Here is a 22,241-nt window from a genome sequence, read left to right on the forward strand (position 1 = left end):
AGCCGTACAACATGGCTAGACTCACTTATACTTATATCTCATACTGTACTATACATCTTCCCTCTTTCTGGTGACCCTTCTGTCACAAATCACTCCGGACACTTTCCTCCATCCGTTCCACCCTGTCTTTGGCTATTCAAAAATAGCAGATTTACAAGCTCATAGCGCGGCTCTACATTGAGTGTGGGTGGTAGTGATGCGCGGGTTGACCCGTAACCCGCGGCGCGGGTGGGTCGAGTCAGAATTTCAGTGGCAATTATGCGGGCTGCGGGTGAGCGGGTCAGCCGCTCTCACAAGCAAAAAATAAATACAAAATCACATGCTCTTGTTTTGTCTTTATTCCTAATAAGAATAAGAATAATAACAATAAAACAGTTTGAATACACTTGGGGATTATTTTCTAACCATGATTTTACAGAATTAAAAAAAATCGCAGGGGGCGGGTTGAGCCATAGATTTATGGGTTCGCGGGGCGGGTTGAGGCGGGTTGGGTTCCGTGGCGGGGCGGGGCGGGTCATGAAAAAACCCGACCTGCGCATCACTAGTGGGTGGCATTGAGTGCGGGTGGAGATGGTGGGAGTGACTCATGGGCGCAGTTGTATGGTTAATTGATCAGCAGGTGTTTCCAACTGGCTGATTTTGCTCTCTTTATAGTAGCTTGATGGACCTGGGCTCATGGCCCAGGTATAGTTTACACACACACACACACACACACACACATAATGCCAAAGGGAATGCCGGCACAGAGAGAAACCTGGCTCAATGATGCAAAGTTGTAGTCACGGTTGCGGTCCCAAGTCTGTACAGAGTTTTGCTGCGTGCATTCCCGAGTATGGACTAGTACACTATAATAGTTGTCTTTAGGTCTATTCATCACCACCATACCCATGGTTACTTCAAACTGCCCCACTAATTGAATTTGGTGTCCCAAGCCCAGCTTAAACTGCTGTATAGTTATATCATACTGTAGGGCTCCTGTCCTTGGAAGAACCGTGCCTTTGACTCAGCTAAACAACAAACAACGCTGTGATCTGATTCTCTTCATGGCATGCACATACATACTTGCATGCTAATTCATTTACTGCACACACGCGCGCGCTCACACACACATGCACTCACAGGGCAGCACAGTGATGCGATTAGAGGTTTGATTAAGGAGGACATGGTATCAGGGTCAGTCTCAACTGACTGTCATCTGAGACTAGAGCTGGTTTGCTAGTGTGAAAGAAGTAGGCTACATGAATTAATGCACAATAAAACGGATGCATTTTATAGGATAGTTATTTTTACTTTGGAAATGAAAATGTTTGGGGGGTAAATTCCAACATGACGACTCCTTCGCCTTCCAGGAACCTAGAGAATTATTTTGGCCTGTTACTTCCACTTCTGTCAGGAAGGGGAGAGATGGAGGAAGATAGGTTTAAAGCGGGATTTTACGCCTTCAGACAACATGCTATGCAACCAGGAGCACTCGGTATTAGGACGGCACTCCTGACATTTCATACGTTGTGTTTACACTGGAGTTGGGATGGCTGTATTATAAAAGCAGCATGGTAGCCCCACTGTGAAATACCAGGGAGTTATCAGGATATGTTCAGGAATGTGACAAGGGTCTGAGGTGCTAAGTCCACTTTATTGAGTGAGGGGGCAGAGGAAGAGAGGGGAGTGGTTTAGAAGACATGTTAGAATGGCTTTAAGCAAATGGATGAGTGTAGAGAGAGCAGTGCTGTTGTGCTCTATCACTCTGAACGTTTATGCTATTACATGTGATAGGCAGCAGTATGCCCTAACGATCAACGTGCCATTATCATGTGCTTGTTATCAGCAGATCATTCTAATTGATAAAATTAGATAGTAAACATTCACTTGTTGACACACTGTAGTCTGTAGTGCACAGTTAAGCATTTTATTCACTATCACCACTCTAAGCAAAGGACATTTTCACACGTCCACTTAGTTCAGATGCAGGTGTTTTGGACCAATCATGAAAAAAGTGTTTCATGAACAAAAATCCCGCACAGTCACTGCTCTTGAAACGGTTTCTATCCCCAGGCAATCAGACGTATGAACTCCGAACTCCCTATTAGATAATATGAACTTTGCTCCCAAAGTTCGTATGCATTCTTATGCATTAAAATAGATGAGATAAACTCAATGGATGAAATTCATTCAGTTTTAATATATTGTTTTTATCTGGGTATGCTTATTTATTCAGTGTCTTCTGCTCTGTTTTTATTCTTTTATGAATTCTGCTGTCTTTTACTTGGAGAAACATAATTTAGTTTTTTTTCTAACACTGCTTGCAGATGGAAAACAAACGACAAACTAGAAAAAGTGCTCCTCGGAGCACAGAAATCGCATGCTGCGTTCATGATTTGAGGCATTTTGTTCAAAACAAACCAATCCTGCAAACTTTGGAAGCCAATTTTAGCCAATCAGGATGGAATATGGAAAATCGGACACATCCGTGTTGATCGCATGACTATAGAGATACTGTGTACCGATTTGTGCAATCTGGGAACCCATCGCCAAATGAAAAGGAAAAACAGCGGCCTCTGCTGTTTGTTACTCTCACTTGGCTCTGGGAGAGGGTATATGGTGGACCCGTGCGCAAGGAAACCGGGGTTTTGGTCTGCCTTCAGTCTTTCACTTCCGGTGGTGCGACTATGTTTTCATTCCCACTAACAATATTTCTACACGGAACACTAACAACACTTCTCCCAGAGAACATGGATCGTTTTGGTTATAAGCCCACTTGTTTCTATGATGAAAGAGCAAGTTAAAATGTGAATATCTTTCCGTGGTTGTCTGCTCCGAGGACGCTATTGTTAAATGAGTTTCGTTTTTTGTTTTTAGTGGGAAGCAGAGCACAGACAGTAAATCCCGCCCACTACATTTGATTGGGCCTGCTTCCTGATCTGAAGGCATGCCCACTTGTAGGTCAGTGCGTACACGTTATGACGAACCCCCCCGACAGATTCAAACGCAGAGCAGAATCTGTTCTTGAGAGATTACGATTTGTGTGATGATTGGACAAAATCTGATGGAGTAATATAATTTTTTTTTTTTTGCAAAAATCGGCCTCCTGGTGGCGCTATTACAGGCCAATCTGAAAAAATCAGGGTAGAGGTTCGGCTTTGGCATCCAGGGAATGTGTGTGTGCAGTTTCGCAGCGACAGGGCCAACAGTGCCGGAGATTAGCTCTTCACAGACAGACGGACGCACAGACGGACGGACGGACAGGATGCAAAACATACTGTAGTCTCGGCCATACCTTTTGCCTGGCGGAGACAATAAAGCAATCTTGAATCTTGCTCAGCAGTATGAGTTTTTATTCAAATTGACCCCTCTGGGCATTCATCAAGTCTTGTCTTACAGCAGTGATACCAATTATAACACGTTAACGTATTTGATGCATAGACAATCCTCACCTGTCAGGCAGCCCAGAGGGTTCATAGTAAGCCTCGTCATTAACTCCAATGACAATCTGGTGAGCCGCATACTGTATGTTTCAGAGCCTGACAGAGTTTGTGTGTACTGTACTGTACTGTATGCCTGCATGCATTAAGCCATGCATGAGTAATTATGCCATGCCATGATACAATGGTGTATAGCCCAGATCTCTGTTTAACTCCTCTTGTTGCCATAAATAGTTCTATATGTCTGGCCAGAGCTGAGGATATATATATACGGGGGGGCTCTCACACAAATACATAGGCCTCTGGGTATTATGGCAGTCCAAGAGAAACACTTGAGCGAAAAAAAGCCTACATCAAGTGTTGATGTAGGCTTTAGCCTGTTGTAGAGTACAAACCTTGTACAGCTATGGAGGGAAAGACCTTTTATTGGTGCCAAGAAACATGGATAACAAAGAAATACAGTAGGTAGAATTACAGGTCCTTGCTATAGCACTGCGCAATGACTCGTTTTTTATGTATGCCTTCATATTCAGTCTAGGACTTTTTCTCTTTCCATTTTCTGACACATTTCTTGTTTGTAAAAAAAACAAGAAGCTTTGAAAGAAACCATCTTCCTTCTCCCTCTCTTTTCTCATCCCTTTGATCTTCTGAAAATGTCAAAAGTCAAAGCTCTTGTTCAAAGGTCAAAGTCACTATCGGAGCATGATTAGTACATGCTGTGTTTCTTTCCATGCAATGCAAGTTGGGGTTAGGTTAGTTTAGTTTAGTTTATTTAAAAAGTGAAGAACAATGTAATGTATTACTGTGAGCTAAAAGCAGAATTCCAAGCTATAGAAAAAGAAAGAAGAAACGGACCAAAATACAGTGGTGTAAAGTAACTAAGTACATTTACTCAAGTACTGTACTTAAGAACAATTTTGAGGTGTTTTTTCTTAGAGTATTTCCAATTTTCAGTACTTTTTACTCCACTAAAATTATTGAAAACTTTAGTTACTATTTTCTAAGGTATTTTAAGTATATTTTGATGCCAAAATACTATGCTATTTTCAAATGAGTTTTATATATTTTATACATTTGAAAACTTGTGAAAAGGGACATTCTGTACAATGAATACCTTCTACTTTTGGTACTTTAAGTACATTTTGATACTAATACTTTTGTACTTTTACTCAAGTACATTTTTTAATTCCTGACTTTTACTTACAAAGTATTTTTACATTGCAGTATTGATAATTTTACTTAAGTAAAAAATGTGAGTACTTTTCCCACCACTGCCAAAATATAACACAGTCTAACAGGAATGGGTCAATACATTCTTAATGATGATGTTTTCTTTGCTTTCTTGTGAAGCATTGTTTTGACTGCAAAAAACTGCATATTTCAACACTCCAGTGTCATCCTATGCCCAGAGGTATACTGTGCCCACACTGCCCAGAGGTATACTGTGCCCAGAGTGAAATGGCAATATCAATGTCATCAGAGAAGGCGAGGTCATGCCAGCCAGATCAGACTCTGCTGGTGGTGATATATGATCTGGGAAACGGGAAGCCAGAGAGGATTTTCTGGCAGAAGCTCACCCTCCTGTCAGTGTTTAATTTATGTTAGCAAGCCTAGGGAAAAAAGTATTCATTTAGCCAGTCTGCAATAACTTGGTTAGAGAAGTTTTAAAATCTACTTTTCAATTGAAATTCTTCTGAATAAGCTAGATTGTTTGATTACATTTACCCTAGATAAAATGACCTGAACACCAGTGGTGTAAAGGAACTACATGTACTCAAGTACTGTACAATTTTGAGGTATTTTTTTACTTTACTTGAGTATGTCCAATCTTCAGCACTTTTATTTCTACTCCACTACATCTCAGAGGCAAATATTGTACTTTTACTCCACTACAATTATTTGAAAACTTGAGTTACTAGTTACTTTGCAGATATAAATTATTATATTATAAAACATATATTTACAATTTTAGCCCTATTTTATACATAGGCTATTTGAAAATAGCCGATGCGACGCGTTGTGAGCTTTTAGATCTGCTATTTTCAAACATTTTCATACCAATACTTTTGTACTTTTACTAAATTACATTTTTAATTCCGGACTTTTGCTTTTAACAGAGTACTTCTACATTGCAGTATTGATACTTTTACTTAAGTAAAACATTTGAGAACTTTTTCCACCACTGAAAATCCTAATGTAATTGTGTCTCTGGTTATTTATTGACTGTACCTCCAGCTCTCTGCTCTCCCTGGAGGGGAGGGGCTGTCCCAGGGCTAATCCATCAGTGTCTGTGGGCGGGGGGGGGCAGGTGAACAATGCCCCCTCTCAGGAGCACAAGGTCACATCTCATCTACCAGGTGTTTAATAACAACCAATGGGAACCAGGGCTGGCGCCATCTTATCAATTAGCAGAGACGCCTTTCAGCACACTGACTGACACACTAACACACACACTAACACACACACTCACACTCACACTCACACTCACACTCACACTCACACTCACACTCACACTCTCTCTCGCTCTCGCTCTCTCACACACACCTCTCTGTCACCAGTGGTGGAAAAAGTACTCAAATGTTTTACTTAAAGTAAAAGTATCAATACTGCAATGTAGAAATAGTCTGTTGCAAGTAAAAGTCTGGAATAATTTGTACTTAAGACCATGATAACCTGTTATTGTCAGGATTGATTAGGTTGACCCCTCTTTGAAAAAGTACAGTTTAACAAAGACTTCATGAAAAGACAGAGTAGCTTTTACAAGGCAGGCTGTTCTCTGTACTTTCCCTAACCATTCCCTTTTTAGCAAGAGACAATTTTCAGCCAACATTATTTGGATAGTTTCCATCAGAAGTGATTTAACTGCGGTTTCATAATAAACTGTTTGCAACACTTTTCAAATGATCTGCCATTCCTGACCAAATACAGAATGCTCATCCTGTTTCCCCCATATTTACACTGTGTGCCTCTTCTCTGTTATGTCACAAAATGTAAGAAATGGAAAGTAAATGAAATTAAAGGGATATTACGTTCATATCCCCTCAGTAATATCCCTCTTAATTTTGACTACTACATCTAAATAAGCAAAGCTGGTTCATCTCTCAGCATGAGCCTTGCTCGAACCCAAACGTGAGCCAGTGTATCTTTGGAGTTGTGTGTCTTTTTTAAACTGATGGACGTGGGTTAGGGTTGTGTGTGCGTGCGCAAGTGCTTGCAGATGTATATCAGTGGTGTAAAGTAATTAAGTACATTTACTTAAGTACAATTTTGAGTTACTTTTACTCTACTGCAGTATTTCTAATGTTCAGTACTTTTACTTCTACTCCACTACAATTATTTGAAAACCTTAGTTACTGGTTACTTTGCAGATATACATTATTATATTATAAAATCTACATTAACCATATACCTAGGCTATTTAAAAAAATAGCAGATCTACAAACTTGCTTGTAGATGTGCTATTTTCAAACATTTTAGCTCTTTTACTTTTGGTACTTTAAATGCATGTTGACTTGACACCAATACTTTTGTACTTTTAATCAAGTACATTTTGAATTCCGGACTTTTGCCTGTAACAGAGTACTTCAACATTGCAGTATTGATACTTTTATGAAGTAAAATATTTGAGTACTTTTCCCACCACTGATGTGTATCACGCTTCAGGCGTGGGATCAATTCACTTCCATTTAGTTTAATTCAGAAAGTTAACCTTTGTCCAAAATCTGGACATTATTTATGGGCTGAAAGGTCCTTTACATCCATTCTGCAAAGACCACCATTTAGATGTGGTTTTAATTAAATAAGCATAGGCAGTCCCAATGTTCTTATAGGGAAGCACAGCACTAAGGCGCCGTTGGTAGTCGGTCCTGAGCCAACTAGAGCGCACGTGAGCCAAGAAACCGCTAACTGCTGCACAGCAAGATCCTCAGTGTTAATTTAACCCATTAAGACCTGGAACTGTGTCATTTTTAGATTTGAGCTAAAAAGCATTATTTTACACTTTGGGCTATTCAAAAATAGCAGATCTACAAGCTCATAGCGCGGCACCGAGTGCCGCGCTACGAGCTTGTAGATCTGCTATTTTTGAAAAATCGTGAAAATCTTTGAATATATATATATTTTTAAAGCGAACATTTTTAACTAAAATCTTTGCTTCTGGGGGTCTCTGGAACAAAATGTTTCGATGGGGGTCTGCGGCCAAATACATATAATTTTGGGGGTCCTTGACATGAAAAAGATTGAGCACCACTGATATAGAAACATACGTTTTTCAGAATACTGTTGAGATTTAGGAGACATGTAGAATTGGCTTGTAGAATTCAGTAGAATGTAGAACATGTAGAATTCAGGTCTCAATGGGTTAACTCTAACATTCTCAGAGTAAAATTCTGTATGGTTTCTGTATGTGCTGTACGTAACAAACTACTCATTGGGGTGCACGCTTTTTTTTATATATTCTGCATTTTTGCGCGACACTGTCGTACAACAAAAAATGTAATAGGGCTTAAGTGGTTAACCCATTTAATCCGGGAACGCATTAGATTTTTAGAAGTGTCATCTTTTGGGATGACGTCACATCCGTCCATTCCTTCTCTCAGAGTCTCAGAGGATCATTCCTAAGTTGTGTTAGAGCGCCCTCTTATGGATTCTTTTTTTTTTTAAATGACGTTTTAAAACGTCCTCGGCAGGCAATGTGTTAAAACTCTTAAAATTACACTTTTGGGTAACCACTTATTGAACCCCAGCATCCTATAGTCTGAGTGGAACATTTGCCAAAAATAGCAGATCCGCAAGCTCACATTGCGTCACGACACGGTGTGAGCTTGTAGATCTGCTATTTTTTGGCAAAGAGATTTAGAGTGGGGAAAAAAAGACCGTATCAAGTACGTTCTTTACAGGTGCGTTTTAACAATTCCAGAGGCTTTAAGTGATAGCCGATATGCAGCCAAGGTGAATTGATCCCAGTGTATGACGGAGGACAAATTCCCGATACATTTAACCCATTGAGGCCTGAAGCCGATTCTACATGTCTCCTAAATCTCAACAGTTTTCTGAAAAAACTATGTTTCTATATCAGTGGTGCTCTTTTTCATGTCAAGGACCCCCAAAATTATATGTATTTGGCCACGGACCCCCATAAAAATATTTAGTTCCAGGGACCCCCTGAAGCAAAGATTTGAGTTAAAAATGTTCGCTTTAAAAATATATATATTCAAAGATTTGCACACATTTTCACGATTTTTCAAAAATATCAGATCTACAAGCTCGTAGTGCGGCACTCGGTGCCGCGCTATGAGCTTGTATATCTGCTATTTTTGAATAGCCCAAAGTGTAAAATAATGCTTTCTTAGCTCAAATCTAAAAATGACACAGTTCCAGGTCTTAATGGGTTAAATCTCTGCGATACGATTATTATGAGTGTTTTTTTTTTTAATCACAATAAACGATAATGACGATTATCGTCCCATCCCTGTACTTCTGATGCCATCTCTTCTGAGCTGGCCATAAATGAGCAAGGAGCCGGTGCTGACGTCCTGAGCCCTCTGTGGCCGGCCATCAGCAGACACAGGCTGTTGTTCTGTCTAGACGTGGCCGGTCAGCCACTGCTCCTCTGGCACGGCCACACAAAGGTGTTCATTCAAGCTGCTTTTCTTGGGTTACCTCGCAGAGGCTCATTATCCCCTCAAAATGGGACTGTGTGTGTGTGTATACACTGTATGGCAGGGCTTCTGAAACTTTGTCATGCCAGTGGCCCCCGAATTGATATATATTTGGCCCGCGGACCCCCATCTGAAAATAGGTTGTGCCAGGGACTCCCAGAAGCAAAGATTTGTGTTAAAATGTTCGCTTTAAAAGAAATATATTCAGAGATTTGCACTTCAAGATTTTTCGAAAATAGCAGATCTACACGCTCATAGCGCGGCACTCGGTGCCGCGCTATGAGCGTGTAGATCTGCTATTTTTGAATAGCCAAAATACAAAAGGTTAAAATTATTGTGATGCTATATTCACACATTTTGCTGGGGACCCCCTGGAACCCCCTCACGCATGTGTGCGTTAGGGCATTGGTTCTCAAAGTGGGGTCCGGGTACCCCCAGGGGTCCTTGGAGGTGGGGTACCAGGGGGTTCCCAGCAAAATGAGTTAATTCTGCATTCAATTCAGTTTAACCACTTGAGCCCGATGTACATTGGCTTTTTGAAAATAACAGATCTACAAGCTCACAACGCGTCGCTTTTAGAACTGTTATTTTCAAAAAGTGTCTTGCAAAAATGTTTAACATTTGGAATATTTTTTAAACATTTTGACCCAAATCTTGTATGGGGGGTCCCTGGCACAAAATATGTTCAGATGGGGGTCCACGGCCAAATTACATATCAATTTGGGGGTCCTTGACATGAAAAAGTTTGAGAACCACTGTGTTAGGGGTCATTCAGACGGCTATGATTTTTCTAAGCAACGTTACAAAAAAAAGTGTTTTGTCTGATTGAACTGTAGGCCTTACACTGGACTATATAGCAGTGGTTCTCAACCTTTTTTTCAGGCCCCCCAAAATAATCATATTTGAACTGGGGACCCCCTACCCTGATAAGCACTTGGAATTGTAGGAGTTGAGGCATTTAATGTAGTTTGACTCAGTTCCCTCAGATAAACATTGTGAAATAGCAGATCTACAAGCTCACAACACCTCGCAAGGCGATGCGTTGTGAGCTTGTAGATCTGCTATTTTCAAAATGTTTGCCTCTTTCTTATATTATTTGACAATTTGGCCAATGTTTGACCAGTTTTTATTGTATAGTTGGTTGATTAAAAAACTATTAAAAACTATTTGTTATTAAAAAGGTCTTAAAAGTCCTTACATTTTCACTTTACTGTCATCTGGGGACCCCCCAAAAATCATGTGGGGACCCACAGGTTGAGAACCACTGGACTCTATAGGACAAAAGGTCCTACAGTTTACTGTAGAGTTGCAAATATCGATATTTTTCATAGCGATTATTCTATTGATTACTCCTTTGATTAATCAAATAATCGAGAAGTGTGTTCCTTAGTTTATTAAGTTTGATTGATCGACTGATTTATTTTTTTAACTGTTTCAATAGAAGCAAAAAGATCTACAATCTTTTTGGGGATTTTTTTTGGAAATTTCAATTATTGGCTATTATTAAAAATGTATATTTTTTATAATCATTTAAATCTATTAGATCAGTGGTCCTCAACCAGTGGTCCGGGGACCACCAGTGGTCCTTGAGGGGGTCCAGGGGGTCCCCAGCAAAAGGTGTTAATGCATTTTCACCCCTTTATCCATATTGTATATGTTGGCTATTAAAAAATAGCAGATATACAAGCTCACAGCGTGTCACTTTGTGCTGCGCTGCAAGATTGTAGATCTGCTATTTTTGAACATTTTCGAAAAATCTTGAAAGTGTTCGAAGAATTTTGTAGAATTTTGCAAATGTTTTTTACACAAATCTTCTCTTCTGGGGGTCCCAGGCACAAAACATTTTCAGATGGGGGTCCGCGGCCAAATGTATATCAATTTAGGGGTCCTTGGCATGAAAAAGGTTGAAAGCCACTGTATTAGATCAATTAAGTGTTGCACCCTTGTCTACTGTAGGGGTGGTGACTGGTGACATGCTATGACAATACACACAATCTGAGCAGATGTGACTGTATTAAGCTATGCATAATTAAAGCTAGAGAGTCTCTTTTAGTCTAGCTTCTGTGTGTGTGTGTGTGTGTGTGTGTGTGTGTGTGTGTGTGTGTGTGTGTGTGTGTGTGTGTGTGTGTGTGTGTGTGTGTGTGTGTGTGTGTGTGTGTGTGTGTGTTACTGCAGTATGACACAGCGTTGCGGGGCAGTGATTAATCCTCTTCGGTTGATGGCAGTGATTTCTTCCTAATGAGGAAAGTGAAGGAGGGAATAGGAATAGGTCAGTAGCTGACTGTTCCCTGAAGCTGTAGGCCTTTATCACATCCTCGGCACAATGAGTCAGAGGAGGCCAGATATGAGCCCTTGGATACACATTTCTAGTGGTGGAAAAAGTACTCAAAAGTTTTACTTAAGTATCAATACTGCAACGTAGAGATACTCTGTTACAAGTAAAAGTCCGGAATTCTAAATATACTTGAGTAAAAGTATTTTCAAATAGCCATAGTTTGAATAGAGCTAAAGTGGTTAATGTATGTTTTGTAATCGTAATCAAAATCTACAAAGTAACTAAAGTTTTCGAATAATCGTATTGGAGTAAAAGTACAAGATTTGGATTTGGAAGTATTGGAAATTGGAAATACTCAAGTAAAGTACAGTACACATACCTCATAATTGTACTTAAGTAAATGTTCTTAGTTACTTTACACCACTGCACATATCACAGGTCTTTAACAGCCTCGGATGTTCAAAAAAAACGACTCCAAAAATCTTGGCAAATTGCACACTTGTCCAAAAAAGGCCAACTCAGCCGAGTCTCTGCAAGCCATGCATTTCCTGTTCCTCCTGTGATGTCATTATGAGAAGTGGATCTGTAGCACTTTCAAACAACTATTGATTGATTGAATACTTTATTTGCAGTGGTGTAAAGTACCTAAGTACATTTACTCAAGTACTGTACTTAAGTGCACTTTTGGGGATTTTTTACTTTACTGGAGTATTTCCCATGTCCAATACTTTTACTTCTACTCCACTATATCTCAGTGGCAAATATTGTACTTTTACTACACTACAATTATTTGACAGGTTTAGTTACTTTGCAGATTAAGATTATTATCACAAAACATACATTAACCACTTCAGCCCTATATACATTTTTGCCATTTGAAAATAGCAGATCTACAAGCTCTCAATGCATCGCCATGCGACACACTGTGAGCTTGTACTGTAGATCTGCTATTTTCAAAACATTTTTACTTTTGATACTTAACTCATTTAATGCCATGCTCATTTTTGAATTTTGGCTCTGAGTGCCACCATTCATTGTAAAAAAAAGTGCTTAGGAAGCGAGATACAGCCTTTTTAAGTTATAGGTTAAACAAGGAGTGGATGGAGCAGCAAATCTTCAAATCATCATATCTTGGGTTCTGAACATGTTTTTCCAAAACAAAACAAAAAACTTTTATTTTGAAAAAAAAAAATGTTTTTTTTTTTTCATGACGTCTTTGACGCCTTTTGGCGCTCAGGGCGTCAGGCCACATGACTTCTTTGACGTCTTTTGGCACTCAATGAGTTAAAGTACATGTTGATGTATTTCTATATTGCAGTATTGATATTTGTACTTAAGTAAAACATGTGTGAGACTTTTTCCACCACTGCAGTGGAGACAGAGGAAATCTGTAGCAAACTGTAGATGTACGAGGCAGATTGCTTAGCTGCACGACTACGCATGCTGTTGCTTAAAAATAGCACGCACACTCTGTGAACCATCCCTGGTTAAATAAAGAAACAAAAAAACACTGGATTCAAATAAATCATTATAAAATGTGTGTGTCTGTGTTTTCTCTTGCAGTGGGAGCTGCTGTGGTCCCTGATCCTGCTCTTTACCTTCTGTCTGCTGCTAGTCTGGTTCTACTTCTGGTGGGAGGCCAACAACGACTACAATGAGTTTAACTGGTGAGTATATCCTACCTGTGGAGCAGTGTCGATTTCCTCCACTAAAACTATGACGAAAAATGGCCGTCGACTACCTTTTTTCACCGATGAAAACTAAATGAAAACTAAATAAAAACTAAGCTATGATAACTAAAACTAAGACTAAATATATTGACAATTTTGTCAACAAATAAAAACTAGACTAAAATGTGGTAGATGTGGTACACACGGGGTGTGTAATTTATAGAAAATAGGTAACTTTTGGGGTGAACTACTCCTTTAACCCATTAAGACCTGAGGCCGATTCTAAATATGTTTTCTAAATCCTGTAGTTTTTTGATATATATTTTTTTAAATGTCCGCTTTTTCAAAAATAGCACTCGGTGCCGCGCTATGAGCTTGTATATCTGCTATTTTTGAATAGCCAAAGAAATCTAAAAATGACACCGATGCGTTCCTGGTCTTAATGGGTTAATAATTGTTCTGTTCTTTTTCCACCATAATGCTGCCATTCTTTCTTTTTTTATTATAGTTTGACGGTCCTGTTCCACCTTTTGATGTGTCATAAACCATGTTTTTGTCATATCTATCGTTTTGTCCTCGCGATATTGTTTCAGCTGCAAATACACAGGCTCTGTAGCCATAACATATTTTCCCGTGTTTGTCTGCATGTCGTGTTTCCTCACCCCTCAGTGGATAATCCTTCCGCCACCTTAATCTGACTGTGACCAGTCTAGCCCTCAGCAGATTACAACCCACACAGCGTTACATAAAACACATGCCGTGTCCAGCATCACCCAGATGTTACTTACGGGGGGGGGGGCCTGTGTCACGCAACCCAATAGGCTCTATGCACAGCAGCCATTTTGGAGAAAAATTGGGCCTCTTCTGACTTCCTTCACAGGTGTTACCAATGATACTAATGAAGGCTCTGTTCCATTCTGGTCAAACAGAGTCAGGGTGCTGATATTGTGCATGTTGGCTCACTAGAAATACTAGTGGGTCTCACAGTGTGGTCCAGGGACCCTCATGGTTCCTTGAGAGGGTGTAATTCTGAGAGTGTACAAATGGAACCAAATGGACCCTCCCGGGTCCATTTGGTTCCATTTGTACCCCTATCAGAGTTATGGGGGTCCTTGAAATTAAAAAAGTTTGAGAACCACTGTACTACACTAAATGGAACAGAGCCTTCATTAGTGTCATTGGTAACACCTGTGAAGGAAGCAAGGAAGGGGCCCAATTTCTGTCCAATATGGCTGCTGTGCATAGAGCCTATAATAGACGGGTTTCATGTTTGTAAACATTGAGAGGATATGACCGCGCAGAGGAGGGGGTAAGCCTATGGGTGCGTTTGGAAATTACGCACCGGAGCACACTCGCCTATTAGTTTGTATTGGCCAGTGCGCTCACTGCCGCTCAGGGCTGTATTTTCGAACGCGCCTTTCCCCCAGGCATGCGCAGATTGCGCATTCTGCTCTGTGATGACGTCGCGCGGAAATCCGTCTATAACCACAATGGGTTATCCAGTGATACATCTATCGTAACCCATTTAGACCTGAGACCCATTCTACAAAACCTCTTCTGAATCCCAACAGTTTTCTGAAAAACTATTCAGTGGTGCTCAAACTTTTTCATGTCAAGGACCACCCAAAATTATGTGTATTTGGTTGCGGACCCCCCCATCTCAAAATATTTTGTTCCAGGGACCCCCGAGAAGCAAAAAATGTACTTACTTATGTTGGCTTTAATACATTTATATTCAAAGATTTGCACAAATGTTGAATATTTTTCTAAAATAGCAGATCTACAAGTTCATAGTGCGGCACTCGGTGCCGTGCTATGAGCTTGTATATCTGCTATTTTTTAATGGCCAAAGTATAAAACATGGATATTGTGGTTACACAGATGTATTCCCGGTTTGAATGGGTTAAGAATATGAAAATGTCATCCGCCGGACATTGAGACTTTGTCAGTATCTACTGTAAGTTTGTTCCATTTGTTTGTTTTATTTTATGTCACAGTTTCTAGCATTAATTATCTCACAGTACATTGAGGTCTGTTTGAGGAAATAGCAGAGAGAGGGAAATTACATTCACCCACATTGCTGCTGTTCCCCAAATACTTAACCTGTGAATGGTCGTTTTTTTAATATTATTTTTTATTTATTAGGCATTTTTAGCCTTTATTAACATTAACAGTGGAGAAAGAAAATGTAGAGCGAGCATAGGGGATGACATTAAAGGGATAGTTCACCCAAAAAAATACGTATTTTCTATCGATTACACACCCCACGAAGCCTTGAATTCAAGGAGATTTTTTAGTTTTAGTCGCATTCCTAAGACGATAATTTGATGACCGGCGGAAAGATGCTAATGTCTCTGGTAGGAGACTCAAAGTTGACACTTTGAGTCTCCTACTGGAGCCGCCACCGGTCATCACATTATTGGCTTAGGAATGCGACAAAAACAAAAAAAATCTCCATGAATTCAAGTCTCCATGGGGTGTGTAATTGATTGAAAAAAAGTCATTTTTGAGGTGAACAAATCCCTTTAAGCAAATAGTCCAGTTGGCCCGTAATCAAACCGGGGACTCGTTGATTGTGGCACCATGTGGTATGTGCCCTAACCACTCGGCTATCGCGTCACCCGTCACCCTGACACCTTGTCTTTCTGTACAATAACATGACCAGGTGAGTTCAGACGAAAGCTGTCAACTTCAGTCTAGACTTACAAGTCAGTCTCTAAATGCTTTGCTCAAAAGAGGACTTTCTCCTACTGTAGCTTTTGTTGCCAAAACTGGGTGGAAACAATGAGAGATTAAAAAAATAACTGTATTTCAAAACCAGTGTTAAGACTGGGCAGTCCTTCATATTGGCGATATGAGTTGTTTTCAAAGAAGTCAGCGCAGGTTTATTAGCAGCCGTTCTTGCTGCTGTTTTAGTAATTACATTGGATTTAGATTTCCCCAGACATATTGGTAGGAGATCTGCGATCGACTGGCAACGAGAGACTACTTTAGTCATGTTTTGTTTCATAATTACAACAAATGAACATCCAACAGTGATTCATAATACAAAAATGATTGAGGCTAGCACAATACCGTTTCAGAAACGTATTTCCATTGTGGTCCTCACTTAAAGATGAATTATATCTAACGGACATAAAACATATTTGGTGACCTCTGGAGTGGTGTTATAGGAGTGGTTTAATAACTCTATAGCAGGGGTCTTCAACGTTTTCAGGCCAAGGACCCCCTAGTTGAGAGAGAGATGAAGCAGGGACCCCCTCTATATTGTATGAAATTGTGTTTAAGATTAAACTTTTTGTTTTACTTAGTCTGATTGTTTCCCTCTACACATACAGTATACCTCTTTGCCAAAAATAGCAGATCTACAAGCTCACAACGCCTCGCAGCACGAGACGTTGTGAGCTTGTATATCTGCTATTTTTGGCTAATGTTCCCCTCAGAAAAGGAATTCTAGGGTTCAAGTGGTTAATGTAAAAAAACGAAATCCTATCAGTAGTATAGTAGCTATACTATAGTAGCTCTGTGGACCCCCTAGGGGTCCCGGACCCCCTGTTGAAGACCCCTGCTCTATAGTATTACACAACATCCATCTCTTTTACTCTGCCTAAAACACATCAGACTGACTTGTTAGTCTAGTGTTTGCTCCGAGTCAGTCAGGACATTTGGGGGTGCACCGTTTAGAAAACGTTCTGAGACATCAGATGTTCTAAATGACAGACATTTTTGTCATCAACTCCCTTTCCGAAACAATTGCTCAGATTTTAGAAGGATCATGTATTTTGCTTTACATTCCAAGGCACCCTGATACACAATATACATTTATGTTTTTATATATAGATTTTTTTTACATCCCTGGTGTTGTGGGTGTGATTGGGCTCAGCTGGGTGATATACAAATCTAATATGTTATTTTTGACCAAATACCTCTATCGATAATATTTGTGTGAAAGTATGAAATATGGTGTACGTGATTAAAACCAGGAAAAGACAATATCTGGAATTTATATCTGAGATATTGTCTTTTCCTGGTTTTAATCACTTCGACCCTAATATCTAGTCTCCATAGTCAAAAATAAAATCGATATATTACCCAGCCTTATGTTTTGACCATCTCTTACATTATGGAAAATACTTCCTCAGGTAGTTTGGTTCATACTGTAGTTGTGAATAATTATATGAACCATGCACAGTTACATTTGTGTGACTCTTGAATCAACAGCGAGCCAGAAATCAGCACCAGCCCAGCACCCACATGTATGCACAGGGGTCCAACCCTGAGTCATCTATTTGGGGCCAATTTATACTGTGGATATCCTAGAGCAGGGCTCTTGAACGTTTTTGAGGGTGAGAGAGAGATGAAGCAGGGACCCCCACTACATATTGGATTCATGTTAAATGTGTGTTTTCAGTCATTTAAAGTGTAAACTTGACCTTCGGCTCGGTACTTGGTTTTCTCTTTTTTCCCTGCCGATAGCCGATTTACAAATAAAGCGTCTAATCTATCACACAAATATTTGGCGGCCCCCCTACAGTATCTCTTAGGACCCCCTAGGGGTCCCGGACCCCTGTTGAAGACCCCTGTCCTAGAGGGGAAAAAAGGCTTTAATTTGTTTATGATAGTTTATTATTCATAATGATGATTAATAATTTATCATAATGGTAATTTCATTACTCAGAATTCATCATTAATTCATCATTGCATTAATCTCACAGACTCGCACTGTCCTTTTTCAAGGACAAATATACAAGCCAACATGGACACGCTTATCATTTTCAGAACAAGATGGCTAAATAGCTATAGAGTAAGGTCCTGCGTGTGAATATATATTTGTACACTCGGAGATACAAATGGATAAATTAACACTGAGAATTTTACTATAGCTAGAGGAAAGCGCTAATGTATGTAATGTACACACCGAGGGCGAATTCTTCATGCGAATAATACGGTTTTTTTTTTACCTTATAAAGTCAATGCAAGCTTCCACATCAATGACGAAATGTCGCGGAGCGAAAATGCGGGTTTTATTTATTCGGACAGCAGTCGTATTTTGCGGAAATTCGCTGGTGACCGCTACACCTCTGACCAATCAAAATGCATTATGCATTCATTATGTATTATGAGAGAGAGAGAGAGGGAGAGATATTCGTATTCCTGGATTCAACCTTTTAAACGTGTCCACGGTTTTTAGTTTTATGTAAAACGGGCTGCGAGGTAGGACTCCAGCTGCTCTCAAACCAGGTACATCACAATTATATCGTCTCTGTCAAGGTGGAAACCTCATAATGTCCAAGACTGTTACTTTTCAGGATTCAAATTCAAAAGTAGCAAATCTACAAGCGACACGTTTCGAGCTTGTAGATCTGCTACTTTTGATGCTTTTGTGTGACGCTGTACAGTAGTATGATCAAGTATAGGGCATTAATTTACGAAAAAACACAAAAAGTTAGAGATATGGAGATAAAAGGTTTCTGCCCGACAGCAACGATACAGTTGGTAGACATCACCTACCGCTACATCCCAGGAAAATGTTTCTTTTCTTAATCATTTCTATCTTTCATCAGCGTGTCAGTCATGTTCAGCCCACACTGTGTTGGCTATAGTTAGTTCTTGTCAGTGGCTTTGGCAGAGCCTGGACACTTTGACAATTTATAGATGACTTGGCCAGTCTCTTTAGGGAAAACACCGGTTGTCACATCCTGAAAGAAAGTAAAAAAGCAAGTATTGGATTTTTATTAGACTTTTACTTTCTAAAATATTACATTTAAAAAGATACCTTTTAAAACCCTGGTGCTAGCCTATAGGGCAGTGAAAGGAACATCTCCTTTTTACCTCCAGGCTGTGGCCAAGCCTTACACCCCTGCCCAACCACTTCGGGGCGACTGGTTGCCTCGTCGCTCAGTGGTCCTTCTGGCCGAACACGGTCACAACTTTTTTCTGTTCTGGCCCCACAGTGGTGGAATGAACTCCCCACTGATGTCAGGACAGCAGAGTCACTGCCCATCTTTCGCCGCAGGCTGAAAACCCACCTCTTCAGGAAACACTACCCTGACCCTTCCTCTTAGCCTTGCCTACTTGTTGTCAATTATTTGTACGAGCTCTTGTTTTATTGGATCTTGTTTACTTGATACACTTGTTTGTTTTAGCTCTTGCTCATTTGATTTTCCTATCTGTCTCTTCTGTTTAAGAAAGTAGGTAGCTGATATATTGCACTTTTACCTTAGTGCTAGGTATACTCTTAGTTGCTTGTTTTAGAAGAGAATTGACTTCTGGTGATTAGTAGTTTTCTTGCCTACCTATGTTGAATACACTTATTGTAAGTCGCTTTGGATAAAAGCGTCTGCTAAATGACTGTAATGTAATGTAATACCTCGTGTCTACAATTATTAGCCACTTGACTATTTATATTCAGTTGTACTAATGGCGTCACATGCCGTAAATGGTAGATCTACAAACTCATACACACCGTGTTGTGATGTGACACTTTGTGAGCTTGTAGATCCGCTATTTTTGAAAAAGATTAGAACATTTTCAGATTTTTTTAAAATCTCACCTTGAAATAGTTTAAAAGGAAGTCATATGAGAGAACAATGAATTATACAATAGAGATAGACAGTGAATATACAACATCCTATAAGAACAACGTATCTGTCCATGAGACCACATGAATCTTAATGATGTTACCTGTTATATACAGATGATTGAGCATTTCACTGTTTATGTTGTTTATGCCACAACAACAGTACAGCTTTATGGAATGAAACTCTTTACAGCATGAAGACTGGGGGACTGGGGCTTTGACAGAGAAAGACTGTAATATGCAGTGCATTTTAACACACACACACACACACACACACACACACACACACACACACACACACACACACACACACACACACACACACACACACATACACATACACATACACATACATACAGTGCATGCATATATACATGCATGCATGCATGCACACCTACATACATACATACACGTACACACACACATACTGTACACATACACACACACATCCCTCAAGTTCGTTCTCTCTCTCCCTCTCTCTCTCTCTCTCTCCACCTATCACCCCATCTCCTCTTGCTGTCAGCGCACCATGCTCAATGTCACCCATTTCCTCCTCCTTGTCCGCCTTGTTTTGTTGGCTCTCCTTCCTCTTTCCCTCTTTTTCTGCCTCTCCCGTTGTTCCGTCCACCAATTTTCTTTCTCCCTTCTCTATACAATTACAACGTTTACTCCTGTCCCCCCCCCCCCCCCCCCCCCCCCTCTCTCTCGCTCTCTTTCTCTTTTCTATACATTTTCTATTGGTAGCTGCGTTTCACTCCTCTGTATGTGACTCTGGTGTTCTGCAGCAGTGAGTTTCTATATAACCCCTTTCTAACCTTCCTGTCTTCTTTATGTGACCCTGGTGTTTTGCAGGAGTGAATTTCCTCTGCAGTAAATCTCAGTCGGCACTGAGTGACCTGAGTGACCCCACCGAATCTCAAACAATTCAGGGATTACCAGAGAGTACCAATGCTAAGACTATAGGGCACTCCTTCATATTGGGAGCGGGATATGAGGTATTCTCTTAGAAGTCAGCATAGTTTTTTTTTTATGGCCTTTCTCGCAACTACTATTGAATTTAGATTTGCCCAGACTTATCGGTAGGGAGGGATCTTCGATAGCCTGCCTACGCTATAGACCAGGGGTAGGCAACCTTAGGCACGGGTGACAACATTGGCACAGGGGAGGGTGATCACTGGCACACTGGTATAAGTGTGAGAGAGACGTTTTTTTCTTTTAAAATTAAATATTCAAAAAAGAGTTTAGTCAGTTCAATTAAGTCCCCTCACTAGGGGTGTGCCGATATATCGTCCCGCGATATATCGCGATACGTTTTCGCGACGATATGTATCGTTTTGGAAAAAAAAAATATCGTTTTTGAAAAGAAAAAAAAACATTTTTTTTTTTACAATCATAATAATCAGGCATGCAAACGGCCCCGAAGTGAAAAGAGTGACAACATGTTTTTTTTTCGGGTCAGGTGTCATACTATTTGGATTCAAAACGGCTATTGTAGCTGAAAAGCTACAAGTTTGCATGTCTGAATAATGCAAAAACAGAATTATTTGTTTGCATTTTCTTTTTTTCTCCTCCATATATTTTCATAATAAAAAAAGTGCGTATCGTATCGAAATCGTATCGAAGTTGTGAGCCAAATATCGTATCGTATCGTTTCGTGAAATTAGTGTATCGGCACACCCCTACCCCTCACATCTAAATACAAATGACATCATGCACATAATTCTACATTCATTCAAACTCCTAACTATGACTGGGGAGGGAGTCTGGGAGATAGAGGTGGGTTATTGCTCTGATCTGAGTCTAATGATCATTACATCCTGATGTGAAAGAAAATATTTCTAAAGAAGAAACATTAAATAAAGGTTGTCATAGCCTATGGACAATCAAAATCAGTTGGAATATTTAATTTTGATGTGGTGTCTTAATTAAACGTAATGTTGATATGGCACACTGACTGAAGAAAATGAAAACATGGCACTTCATGTCGAAAAGGTTGCCGACCCCTGCTATAGACCAGTGGTTCTCAACCTGTGGGTCGGGACCCCCAGCGGGGTCCCCACATGATTTTTTTGGGGGTCCCCAGATGATACTGAAGTGACAATTTAAGGACTTTTAAGACCTTTTTAATACCTAAAAAAAGCAACAATAAAAGTGACCAATAAACTAGTATAAAACATTGCAAACAAAGAGACAAAAATTGTGAAAATAGCCGATCTACAAGCTTGTTGGCGTTGTGCGCTTGTAGATCTGCTATTTTTCACAATAGTTATCTGTGGAACGGAGTCAATCAAATTGGGGGGTCCCCAGTTCAAATAGGATTATTTTGGGGGTCACGGCCTGAAAAGGTTGAGAACCACTGCTATAGACTATGGCTACTGGCCAGAAAGTGACCTGATCATCCCCATATCTTCCTGCACAGTAAAGTCGTCAGTGTTAATTTCACACGGGAGAGTGTAAAAAAGGTAATTTTTTTACACTGTATGAGTATGGACCCTTAGGGCTACTTGGGCCATTTTGGTCAATTTTCACACTCTGTTAAATTAATCGAGGCTTTTATTGTGTGCTCCCTGTAAATACGGTCTTGTAATGAGGCAACACTGTTTGTTCAGAAGAGAGAGACACCTGTCCATTACCATA

At 40.0% G+C, this 22,241-nt stretch overlaps 1 protein-coding gene across 6 annotated transcripts in view; it reads left to right on the forward strand.

Annotated features, from left to right (window-relative positions):
* Positions 1-22,241, forward strand: part of gdpd5b (glycerophosphodiester phosphodiesterase domain containing 5b) — a 119,324-nt gene that overhangs the window by 64,620 nt on the left and 32,463 nt on the right. For all 6 annotated transcript variants that reach the window (XM_084065560.1, XM_084065559.1, XM_084065561.1 and 3 more), the window contains exon 3: positions 12,918-13,021. In XM_084065560.1, coding sequence (XP_083921686.1) covers positions 12,918-13,021 — 104 coding nt within the window. The remainder of the gene's footprint in view (positions 1-12,917; positions 13,022-22,241) is intronic.

This window comes from Gymnoscopelus microlampas (genome assembly GCF_963454915.1).
Source record: "Gymnoscopelus microlampas genome assembly, chromosome: 8".
NCBI lineage: Eukaryota > Metazoa > Chordata > Actinopteri > Myctophiformes > Myctophidae > Gymnoscopelus > Gymnoscopelus microlampas.